This window comes from Littorina saxatilis, linkage group LG17 (genome assembly GCF_037325665.1).
Source record: "Littorina saxatilis isolate snail1 linkage group LG17, US_GU_Lsax_2.0, whole genome shotgun sequence".
Classification (NCBI taxonomy): domain Eukaryota; kingdom Metazoa; phylum Mollusca; class Gastropoda; order Littorinimorpha; family Littorinidae; genus Littorina; species Littorina saxatilis.
The window spans coordinates 43,115,304-43,128,006 of NC_090261.1; the positions used below are offsets into that span (position 1 = coordinate 43,115,304).

Here is a 12,703-nt window from a genome sequence, read left to right on the forward strand (position 1 = left end):
TCGAGTGATTTCTTACGAAACATGATAAAAACAATGTTTGAAAGAAAAAGTACTCGTACCTGAATGATTCAGTCGAAAATCGAATGTTGTTGATTTTTGTTTTGTTGGGTGGTGGTGGATTTGTGTAGGTGTTAGTGGTGCTTGGTTACCCATAGGTCTGTGACATTCTTAGTTTATATGATCAAAGCTCATTGGCAATTGCAAATATTCTTAGGGAGGTAGGTTAGTCATGCTATCTAATTTTTACATTTAGTCAAGTTTTGACTAAATGTTTTAACATAGAGGGGAAATCGAAAAGAGGGTCGTGGTGTATGCGTGTGTGTGTGTGTGTGTGTGTGTGTGTGTGTGTGTGTGTGTGTGTGTGTGTGTGTGTGCGTGCGTGCGTGCGTGCGTGCGTGCGTGTACTGGACCGATGTTTATGACATTTTACATGAGAGTTCCTTGGATTGATATCCCCGATTCTTTTTTTCGTTTTTTCGATAAATGTCTTTGATGACGTCATATCCGGCTTTTCGTGAAAGTTGAGGCGGCACTGTCACGCTCTCATTTTTCAACCAAATTGGTTGAAATTTTGGTCAAGTAGTCTTCGACGAAGCCCGGACTTCGGTATTGCATTTCAGCGTGGTGGCTTAAAAATTAATTAATGACTTTGGTCATTAAAAATCTGAAAATTGTAAAAAAAACAAAACAATTATAAAACGATCCAAATTTACGTTTATCTTATTCTCCATTATTTTCTGATTCCAAAAACATATAAATATGTTATATTTGGATTAAAAACAAGCTCTGAAAATTAAAAATATAAAAATTATTATCAAAATTAAATTTTCGAAATCAATTTAAAAATCTTATTCCTTGTCGGTTCCTGATTCCAAAAACATATAGATATGATATGTTTCGATTAAAACACGCTCAGAAAGTTAAAACGAAGAGAGGTATAGAAAAGCGTGCTATCTTTCTCAGCGCAACTACTAAACCGCTCTTCAAATTCACTGCCTTTGCCACGAGCATGAGCGGTGGACTGACGATGCTACGAGTATACGGTCTTGCTGAAAAATTGCATTGCGTTCAGTTTCATTCTGTAAGTTCGACAGCTACTTGACTAAATGTTGTATTTTCGCCTTACGCGACTTGTTATTATTATTATTATTATTATTATCATGAGAGCTTATATAGCGCGAACCACAATTAACCGTTGCTCTCCGCGCTTTACATATTAATTTCTGCCGTTTGAAATTGAATTTTTTTACAGACAAACAGACATTTTTTACACACAATATATAACGCATTCACATCGGCCAGTAAACCTCAAGCCATTACGGCGAATATTTACTTTTCGCGGCCTATTATTCCAAGTCAAACGGGTATTTGGTGGACATTTTTTATCTATGCCTATACAATTTTGCCAGGAAAGACCCTTTTGTCAATCATGGGATCTTTAACGTGCACACCCCAATGTAGTGTACACGAAGGGACCTCGGTTTTTCGTCTCATCCGAAAGACTAGCACTTGAACCCACCACCTAGGTTAGGAAAGGGGGGAGAAAATTGCTAACGCCCTGACCCAGGTTCGAACTCGCAACCTCTCGCTTCCGAGCGCAAGTGCGTTACCACTCGACCACCCAGTCCATTTCAGGCTGTTTTGTTTTCCTCAGGCAAAATATAATTAAAACTAATGAAAAAAATGTGTTTCAATTTGCATCCGGCAGTTAGGGTTAATTATCTTGCGTTTGGGGATGTGACTTTTTTTTTTAGATGGGATATTATATTTGGTTTGGGGTTGTGGCTCCATTTTTATCTGTGGGCAGGTATTTAAGTGTAGACATTACAATTCCAGGAAAGTGTTTCGTTACAATGGAACTTGGAAGAAAAGTGTTGTTCGGCAGTACAGTAAAACCTGTCTCTAAAGGACACCCTTGGGGTATGGTAATGGTGTCTCTATTAGACAGGTGTCCTTTCCTCACAGGTGGAGGGGCTGGGGCAATATTTTACAAAGAACACGTAAAATGTACAAGACAATTTTTGTAAATTCTGGAGTATGTATTTATTTTTCAACACAAACCACAAGGTAAAAACTTAAATAAAAATAATTAAATAAAATAAACTTAAATAAAAGTACCAGATCATTGTACAAGGCACAGATTGAGGGCGGTGACAGGAATAGAGAGAGAGAGAGAGAGAGAGAGAGAGAGAGAGAGAGAGAGAGAAAGAGAGAGAGAGAAAGAGAGAGAGAGAGAGACTGACTGACTATTAGGGTTTAACGTCCTCTTAGACCAACTGGTCTATATTGGGACAGGTATTGGTAATACGCTGAAGATATGGTGTGATACTTTGATTCGAATAAGCCCGCTGTGGCTGTCTCCTTCGACACACCAGCATTAGGTTTGTCTCGTTGAAATGTTGATGCTTGCATTTGTTTTTTTCAGTGTGTGTGTGTGCGTGCGTGCGTGTGTGTGTGAGTGTGTGTGTGTGTGTGTGTATGTGTGTGTGTGTGTGTGTGTGTGTGTGTGTGTGTGTGTGTGTGTGTGTGTGTGTGTGTGTAACTTAGAAAAGGGACAGGAATGACTTTGTTGGGATTTCCTGGTTTTGTCATTAACATCCTCGTCCTAAGCGCGTAAGCCACGATGCTAGCTCAAAAAGCCTAACGTCATGCTATTATCACTCACTGCTCTTACAAACAAACACACACAAACCTATGAATAAAGTAGATCTTACGGGATTTAACGTTTTTTTAACTGCCAAAATTTTACTTTTTATTCTTGTTGAAATTCACAACATTTCATAAAGATCGGTGAAAAATTTGAAAATAACGGTTTATAACTGACAAAAGCTTGGTTTTCTTCTGAAAAGTACGTATTGAAACTCAGTTATGGACAACGGACCTGCTCACAAAATTTCATAAAGATTGGTGAAAAAACGGGATTTAACGGTTTTTTAACTGCCAAAAATCAACTTTTTATTCTTGTTGAAATTCAGTTAGGGACAACCAACCTAACCACAACATTTCATAAAGATCGGTGAAAAATTAGAAAATAACGGTTTATAAAGTTTTTTTTAACTGCCAATAATTAACTTTTTCTTCTTGAAAAGTTTGTATTGGAGATCAGTTAGGGACAATGGATCACTGTGCCAATGTTGGTGTAAATCCGACGATTAGGGACCAAGAAACAAGGAGCAGAGTGTTTTTTGGCGGTTAAACTGTCATTTTAACAGTTTAATGATTTGGTGAAATTTCTTCCACCACAATACTATACAATGTTTTATCTACCCATTATTGCAAGAACCCCAAAATCACCTTTTTTTGGAAAAATCGCTTTCACCCATCCTTAAGTGCTCAAGACACTATACTGACACCCCCCCCCCCCCCCCCAGGTGGCTCATACCAATAAAAACAGTTTTATTCTGCTAAAAACAACATCTCCTTCCTTACCCACAACAACATTAATAAGATAAAGCAAGTCTAAAAAATGGTGTTTGTGTAACACTTTTTGGACACACTGACAGATTCCTGAAAAAACGGTATTTAACGTTTTTTTAACTGCCAAAATTTTACTTTTTATTCTTGTTGAAATTCACAACATTTCATAAAGATCGGTGAAAAATGAGAAAATAACGGTTTATAACTGACAAAAGCTTGTTTTTCTTCTGAAAAGTACGTATTGAAACTCAGTTATGGACAACGGACCTACTCACAAAATTTCATAAAGATTGGTGAAAAAACGGGATTTAACGGTTTTTTAACTGCCAAAATCAACTTTTTATTCTTGTTGAAATTCAGTTAGGGACAACCAACCTAACCACAACATTTCATAAAGATCGGTGAAAAATTAGAAAATAACGGTTTATAACGGGTTTTTAACTGCCCCAGGTGGCCCATACCAATAAAAACATAGTTTTATTCTGCTAAAAACCACATCTCCTTTCTTACCCACAACAACATTAATAAGATAAAGCAAGTCTAAAAAATGGTGTTTGTGTAACACTTTTTGGACACACTGACAGATTCCTGGCCATATATATATCTATGTGTATAAATATATATAGAGATAGATGACAGTGTATTTTTCGCGTGGCTATAAATTGATTCGACCTTTGCACTTTTACAGTGAGGACAACTTACGGGTCAAAGGAAAGCGTTCTGGACACTGCGGTGACCTTCTAAAAATAGTAACAGAACGGGAATATCCGAAGATGCCCCTCATACCGTAGTGCATCATACGAAGGAAGGGAGGTAAACGCTGAAAACATGGAGAAGATAAGGAAAAGTTACTGGTAGTTGATCCCGAAAAAGAAAAACAAGAAGAGCAAACGCTCGATCGAGTCACTTTCGCAGTTCTGAATATTATATGAGGCATCAGATGGACAGGAAGAAATTGCTATTCACAACACAATGAGTCACGTTCACATAAAATTTGAGCCCGGTCACTTTTATAGTTTCCGAGAAAAGCCCAACGTTAAGTTGTGTGTTGCCGAACAGAAAAGGCTAGTTATCTCCCTTGTTTTTCTGATAACGTTCGTAAAAGGCTACAGATGTAAATACTTTGATGTAAAGAATAATCCTACAAAGTTTCAATCACATCCGATGAACTTTGTCAAAGATATAAAATGTCTAATTTTTCCTTTGACGCTGACCTGTGACCTTGAAAAAGGTCAAAGGTCAACGAAACCATCGTTAAAGTGTAGAGGTCATTGGAGGTCACGACTAAACAAAATATGAGCCCGATCGCTTTGATAGTTTCCGAGAAAAGATATAAAATGTCTAATTTTTCCTTTGACGCTGACCTGTGACCTTGAAAAAGGTCAAAGGTCAACGAAACCATCGTTAAAGTGTAGAGGTCATTGGAGGTCACGACTAAACAAAATATGAGCCCGATCGCTTTGATAGTTTCCGAGAAAAGTCCAACGTTAAGGTGGTGTCTACGGACGGCCGGCCGGACGGCCGGCCGGACGGCCGGCCGGACAGACTAACACTGACCGATTACATAGAGTCACATTTTCTCAAGTGACTCAAAAATCGGTTTGTGCTGCGCGCTGAGAGCACGTATTGAAATATCTCATCGACCAGATTGTGTCCCGGGTGAATGTGAATATGGCCACCAAATTTGAAACAGATCCATCGAGAACTTTGGCCGCGCATCGAACACAAAGAACAGACACACACACAGACAGACACAAGTCGTATATATATATATATATATATAGATAAACCAGGGTAGATCAGTTTGTAAGGGGGGTGTTTTTAGAATTCAAGAGTGTAAATCGAGGTCGCAGAGCGCCCGAGACTGATCAAGGGGCATACACCACCCCCACCCCCCCTCACCCCACCCACCCCACCCCCTCTCCTCAACCCAAGAAAAAAAAAATCGCACGTGAAATCCATTACACATTTTGAGCACATGTTTCTAACTGCAGACAGACAAAAAACGTTGTTTTCTTATTCATTTTTTTTATAAGAGTTTTGTCAGTTTTGGGGGGTACCGGGTGGACACATATGACCTTACAGAAAACACTGTAATTCGTAACGTCATCGTAACTGACATTTTTATCTTTAGAAAAGATCAATAAAACATTACTTTGTGTAGTTAAAAGAATGGAGAGTATTACTTTATTATAATACGGTAATTATCAATGTGCATGCCGAAAATTATCCAGGATTGGCGAGAGCGTACACAACAATTATCACTCAAAAACGCTGTAACACAAAATTGGCTCCACAGATCATAAACAAATTTGAACACAGCTAACTTCACTATATACCGTTGCAATACCTAAGAAAACCATAACGTGTTTCCTTATTGCATACTCCACAATTATCCCCGCACCACCCCCATCCCCATATCTTGACTGACAAAAATTGATGAAAACATTCATTTGGGAGCCCAGTAGGTCAGGTGGTAGGGAGAAGTGTGCAGAGTTTCATAAAAATCTGTATAGTAGTTTTCTCTGAATCGCAATACAAACACAAACACCCAAACACTTGGTGCCTTTAGTGCACCGATACCCCCTGCCAACCCCTGCCCACCCCCCCCCCCCCTCCCGATCCAATACCAATGAAGATTTTTCCTTCTTACAAGACAATGTGTGATTTGGCACATTTTGCCTCAGTCTTTATCAAGAGCATGTCTAACCCACTTTGAAGCTGTTTGAGACTGCAGTAGTGTTCCTTACATCAAGGCGAGTGCACAATGGTGCATTTCTACCCCCCCCCCCCCCCCCCGTAATGTTCACTTTAATATCAATCAATCAATAGATATTCAGTCACAGTTTAACTAACTCATTCACCCTCATCACTCACTCATCCAACACTGTTTGATGCACAAACTGCCTGCCTTCCGCACTGGGAAGCCGCTTCGCTTCGCAACAACAACAACAACAACAACACTGAAAACTCGCCGGGAAATACCCCCACCACACGTGTGCTTGTTTCTTCCGACTAATATCAATTTTGGGAAAAAAGGACAAAACTGGATGAAAAATTCTACGGCCCCAGCAATCTCATTACTCTGAAATGGGAACCCGAAGTGGCTGGTCCTCAGGTTTCGAAGTTGACCGATATTCCCGCTAAAGTGACCAAGATCCAAAGCCAGCCATCCATTAGAATGTAGGTCCGTGATTTATCTGTCACTATTTCTCAAAACTTCGCTTTCTCGCACTCAAGACGACATGCACAGACACAAAGACACACGGGCACACACACGCCCGCCCGCCTGCACGCACTCACACAACAAACAACACACACACACACACACACACATGAGGAAGGGATAATCACACATAGTGCGCCAGTGAGGTTAGAATGGTGAGGTGGGGTCTGAGGCTGGTAAGGGATTTGGGGGTAGGACCGACGAGAGGGCACGGATTCGGCGGTTCGCCGTGTCGAGTCAACTTCATATAGATCTGTGTAGGCGATCAACAGCCCCAGCCGATCTGGATCTGTTCAAGTCAAAAGTAAAGTCAAGGATACGAAGAAGTTTACCGAAAAACATCGATCCCAAGGACTCATGTTATAACTTTTCAAAGCAGTTACATTCAATCAAAGCTCCATCCACATTAAACCGAACGGGAATCGTCGAAGATCCACGCAACTTCACTGCAATGTCGAAAACGAACTCATAATGTCACCGCAGATCTATAGTTGGTTTTGGTTTTGTGTCGCAGCAAAGAAACGAAGCAAATCTCCGGCTTTTATTTCACTCTAAAAAACGTTCATTTAGCGGGTTATTAAAATATATTTCTTTGAGGTTGCAAGGCAATGGCATCGCTGAGATGTACTCCTTCACACACGAAACAGGTTAGAAATTTACTGCATTTGGGCGCTTTTTACGGCCAAAACAGAGTGAGCTTTTTGACGGGTTTATGGAAAAATCACTTCGGGGGCAGGTCTAAAATCCCGTGTACAGTGCCAAATCATACATCATTCAAAAGAGCAAAGTATGTTCTTTCTTCTAACATATGGGCTAAGGTAAGTCATAGATATAAATAGACAGTATCTGTCTATTATATCTGTAGGCAAGTGCATTCCATTCCTTCGATAGTCTCGTCATCTACACTTGCGTGAAAAATGCAATTTTGAGTCTGTTTTGCATAAAAGACCTGCGAGATGTGTAGAAGTCAAAACAACAACTTACAGTCCAGCCTCTCAACTTTCGTTCCATGCAATTTGTTTGTCTGTACGCCTATAGACTGAGGGGTGCCCCGAAATGATTTGTAATCACAACATTCACAGACTTCAAATACGCCATTGAAAAACTCGTCCACGTGCGTTGTAGATATATTTACTTGGGTGACTAAAACTGTCGTACCTACCAAAGGCCGCTTCGCGTAACAAAATGACTACCAGAGTCGCAAGGCTCGGGATATTTTTTACAAGAAAGATATATTTCGTTGTTCCGGTCCGAATGAATATGAAGATATGGCGAGTTGAAAACGCCGATTCTTTCGCCAGAAACACGTCTGCTTCCATACCGGAAAGAAGGAATGGACTGAGAGCTACTAGAAGCACGGCGCCGTGCGTACAATCGACCGAATGATGTTATTCACACAATACCATTTGGCGATCTCTAAAAAATCATTTAAAAACAAACTAGTTGACATGTAATGAAACTATTTACTGAAATCAAGAAGTATCTTAGTTCTAGCCGTGCATATTGGGCACCCCCTGTCGAATGCACACTGGACCGTGCGTATACGCCCTCTCAATCAAGGCAAGTAACTCAGTGAGTGAAAACATTAGCAAGAACCGCAACTTGAACACACTCGTAACACCACCAACCCAGGCGGGTTATCCAGATCCAGATCCAGATCCAAGGGAAGTAACTCAGTGAGTATAAACATTAGCAAGAACCGCAACCCGAACACACTCGTAACACCTTAAGTGGATTACGTAACTCAGCATCAAGTACCTCTAAAGCAAGAGAATGTGAAAAAAACAAAGGCACCAACAATCTAACACAAACAACACCCGGCGGTTTGGAGAATCTTAGGTGAATCTTCAGCACCGGTTCCATACAGATAGATATATTGTGACTATACCAGGGCTGGATCTGAGGTAGGGGTTCCTGGGTTCCGGACCCCTGCCCCCCCCCCTCCCCCCTTTCACCCGGCGAATGTACCTTTTTCTCAAGGAGAGGCCCAAAATACCCCCTTCAAAAAGCTAAATGTTAACAGCCTTGCACCCCCTCCCCCCCCGCCAGGCCATCGCCTGGCAAGCCCCTGTACCCCTGCCTCAGTTTTGAAGACCCTCCCTTTTATACACTATGTCAAGCCCTGTATGCGGTCAACGTTGTGTACCTGTGAATAAAGTGGTGTTCCTCCAGGTAGCAACAGGCGCAGCAAACATCTTTGGCCAGAGCTATGAGGTCTCCGACGCTCAGTTTGGACATGCTACCCTGTAGAGAAAGAACACATTTGTAGTCTACAATGAACAAGTGGTCACATTCTTTTTGGCCTTCCTAACTTAATTGAGCCCGAAATTGATTTCGCAAAGACTTTGCGAAGTCGTTTTACTGAAAATTCAGTACCAAAGCTTCGTGCTGCCAGCTTCGTGAAGTAGACTTCGCGAAGTCTTTTCACCGAAAATTCAGTACCAAAGCTTCGTGCAGCGATCTTCGTGAAGCGCGAAGTCTTTTCACCGAAAATTCAGTACCAAAGCTTCGTGCAGCGAGCTTCGTGAAGCGCGAAGTCTTTTCACCGAAAACTCAGTACCAAAGCTTTGTGCTGCGAGCTTCGTGAAGTCGACTTCGCGAAGACTTTTGACCGAACACTCAGTACCAAAGCTTCGTGCTGCGAGCTTCGTGAAGTCGACTTCGCGAAGACTTTTGACCGAACACTCAGTACCAAAGCTTCGTGCTGCCAGCTTCGTGAAGTAGACTTCGCGAAATCGACTTCGCCCAATTCATATCAGGCATTAGTGAACATTTTCAGTATATTACCTGAGCAATGACTTGAAAATAATCTGAACATTGTCCTTGCAGTGCACTTTTGGCAATCAGTGAAAGGAAAGAACATGATCAGAGACACATGACAATGAAAATAACAGTCATAGGCCCTGGGCCGTATCTGCTGGGTATTCTTTGATAGCCTATGCAGTACCACATTTCATCATTTCTCAATTCCCTTCCCTGTGTCTAAAGTAGTAAAGAAGGAAGCGAAGGAAACGGAGAAGAAGGAGACAGAATTGGGGTGACTGATGGGATTACTATTTATTTTATTTTATTTATTTACGAGAATTTATATCGCGCACATATCTCACCACACGAGGCGACTCAAGGCGCATGTTACCTATTAATGCCGTGTGAGATGGAATTTTTTACACAATATATCACGCATTCACATCGGCCAGCAAACCTCAAGCCTATTAGGGCGAGCATTCACCTTTCACGGCCTTTATTCCAAGTCACACGGGTATTTGGTGGACATTTTTTATCTATGCCTATACAATTTTGCCAGGAAAGACCCTTTACTATTGTTTTGTTTTGTTTTGTTTAGCTTACGTATTGGTTTTGAGAGAGAGAGAGAGAGAGAGAGAGAGAGAGAGAGAGAGAGAGAGAGAGAGAGAGAGAGAGAGAGAGAGGGGGGGGGGATAAGATAGTGAGACAGAAAGACAGACACGCATATAGAGACAGAAAGAGACAAAGAGAGGGAGATCGACTCAGAAAGAGAGAGACTGAGAGGGGGAGAGACGCAGAGAGAGAGAGAGAGAGATTGGATTGGATTGGATAGGATTGTTTAATTGTGTAACCAGTGATTTGGTTAGCTTACGTATTTGTTTTGAGAGAGAGAGAGAGAGAGAGAGAGAGAGAGAGAGAGAGAGAGAGAGAGAGAGAGAGAGAGAGAGAGAGAGAGAGAGAGAGAGAGAGAGAGAGAGAGAGAGAGAGAGAGAGAGAGAGACAGACAGACAGACAGACAGACAGCGAAAGAGTTGGTATTTACCTGTGGCGGTCGATTTTCTCTGAGAAAAGACTTGAGATTCCCGCCATCCAGCAGCTCCAGAACAATATAGCGAGGATGCTGCTCAAAGCACACGCCCAGGAACTGGACGATGTTAGGGTGATGAAACTTGCTGAAATTAAGTCAAGTATTCTGGTGTTATTGTTAAGGCTTATGATTTAGGTTCGGTGAATTGTGTCTATTCTAATACCCCTGACTATGAATAGCACTATATGTATACACGAAAGAGAGTTGATCGCTGATGTATTTCTTGGTTTTGTTTTTTGTTTTGTTATAATAACAATTTTGTATAAAATTTGCCAGGCAAACAAACAAACCCTCAAAGACACAGACACAGATGCAAAGACACACAGATATAGCCGCAGACGGACGGACCAACCAACCATCAGTCACAACGGCAGGCGTACACACACACACACACACACACACACACACACACACACACACACACACACACACACACACACACACACACACACACACACACGTGCGCGCGCGCACGCGCACACACAAATATTCACAAGTGAAGGTTTTCTGTGACATGGAGAATAAAATATACCCAGGGACCTATATTTAGTATAGGTCTATGATATACCTGATGATAAAGGCCTCCATGAAGAAATCAAGTTCTGTCTGCTCACTGCACAAAGGGGGTAATGTCTGCAAACAAAGAAGAAAACATGTTGATACATTTATCAGACAGATGCGTCTATGGTCATGCGCTGACAAGAGTGCTTATTACAACGGAATAGTAGATACCTTCTTACACTTCATCAAAATTAAATAACCACAAATTCAGTAAATACGAGTCATGTGTAAAATGAAATTTTATTTTGCGGCCCGGCTGATAGTGATTAGCCTTTTCCTTTTTAAACATAACTTTTTCTGTGCCAAGGCATAAAAACAAAACCAGAAAAGCATGCTTAGGTATATATGGTCAAGCAAAACATCAACAAATAAAAAAAACAAGAGAGGGAGGACAGATAGACAGCGATGTGTGCCAATGTGAGGTTGCATTGCATGGGCAACAGAATGACGGACACAGAAAGACAGACGACGGACAGACAGACAGACGGACGGACGGACAGGGGCGGGTAGGTAGTAATGCAGACAGACATACAGACAGACATACACTTACTTTGACAGCCACAGCCACTTCCCTCTCTGTGCCAGACATACCGGACAGGAACCCCTTGTAGACTTCACCGAACGCCCCATGGCCAAGCTCCCTGTTAAACACAAAGTCTCATGTCAAATATAAAATCCGCTGCAGCAAACTTCACTCTACCACCACCCCCAGCATCCATCATAAACAACCCCCATCTCCATCACCACAACCACCATCCATCATAAACAACCCCCATCTCCACCACCACAAACACCATCCATCATAAACAACCCCCATCTCCACCACCACAACCACCATCCATCATAAACAACCCCCATCTCCACCACCACAACCACCATCCATCTTAAACAACCCTTATCTCCACCACCACAAACCACCATCCATCATAAACAACCCCCATCTCCACCACCACAACCACCATCCATCATAAACAACCCCCATCTCCACCACCACAACCACCATCCATCTTAAACAACCCTTATCTCCACCACCACAACCACCATCCATCATAAACAACCCCCATCTCCACCACCACAACCACCATCCATCATAAACAACCCCCATCTCCACCACCACAACCAGCATCCATCATAAACAACCCCCATCTCCACCACCACAACCACCATCCATCATAAACAACCCTTATCTCCATCACCACAACCACCATCCATCATAAACAACCCCCATCTCCATCACCACAACCACCATCCATCATAAACAACCCTTATCTCCATCACCACAACCACCATCCATCATAAACAACCCCCATCTCCATCACCACAACCACCATCCATCATAAACAACCCCCATCTCCATCACCACAACCACCATCCATCATAAACAACCCTTATCTCCACCACCACAACCACCATCCATCATAAACAACCCCCATCTCCATCACCACAACCACCATCCATCATAAACAACCCCCATCTCCACCACCACAACCACCATCCATCATAAACAACCCCCATCTCCATCACCACAACCACCATCCATCATAAACAACCCCCATCTCCATCACCACAACCACCATCCATCGCTCTCTACAATCACACGCGTAGACATGCTGAGATTGTCACCAGGTATCACCAGTAGCTTCTCCGCGGTTAACTTGCTGGTGATG

At 42.0% G+C, this 12,703-nt stretch overlaps 1 protein-coding gene across 1 annotated transcript in view; it reads right to left on the minus strand.

Moving 5' to 3' along the window:
* The window catches only part of LOC138953072 (leukocyte tyrosine kinase receptor-like), a gene marked incomplete in the record, with an annotated part of 202,524 nt that overhangs the window by 17,597 nt on the left and 172,224 nt on the right, over window positions 1–12,703 (minus strand). The window contains 4 exon segments of the mRNA XM_070324846.1: window positions 8,790–8,887; window positions 10,431–10,560; window positions 11,044–11,108; window positions 11,587–11,677. Coding sequence (XP_070180947.1) covers window positions 8,790–8,887; window positions 10,431–10,560; window positions 11,044–11,108; window positions 11,587–11,677 — 384 coding nt within the window.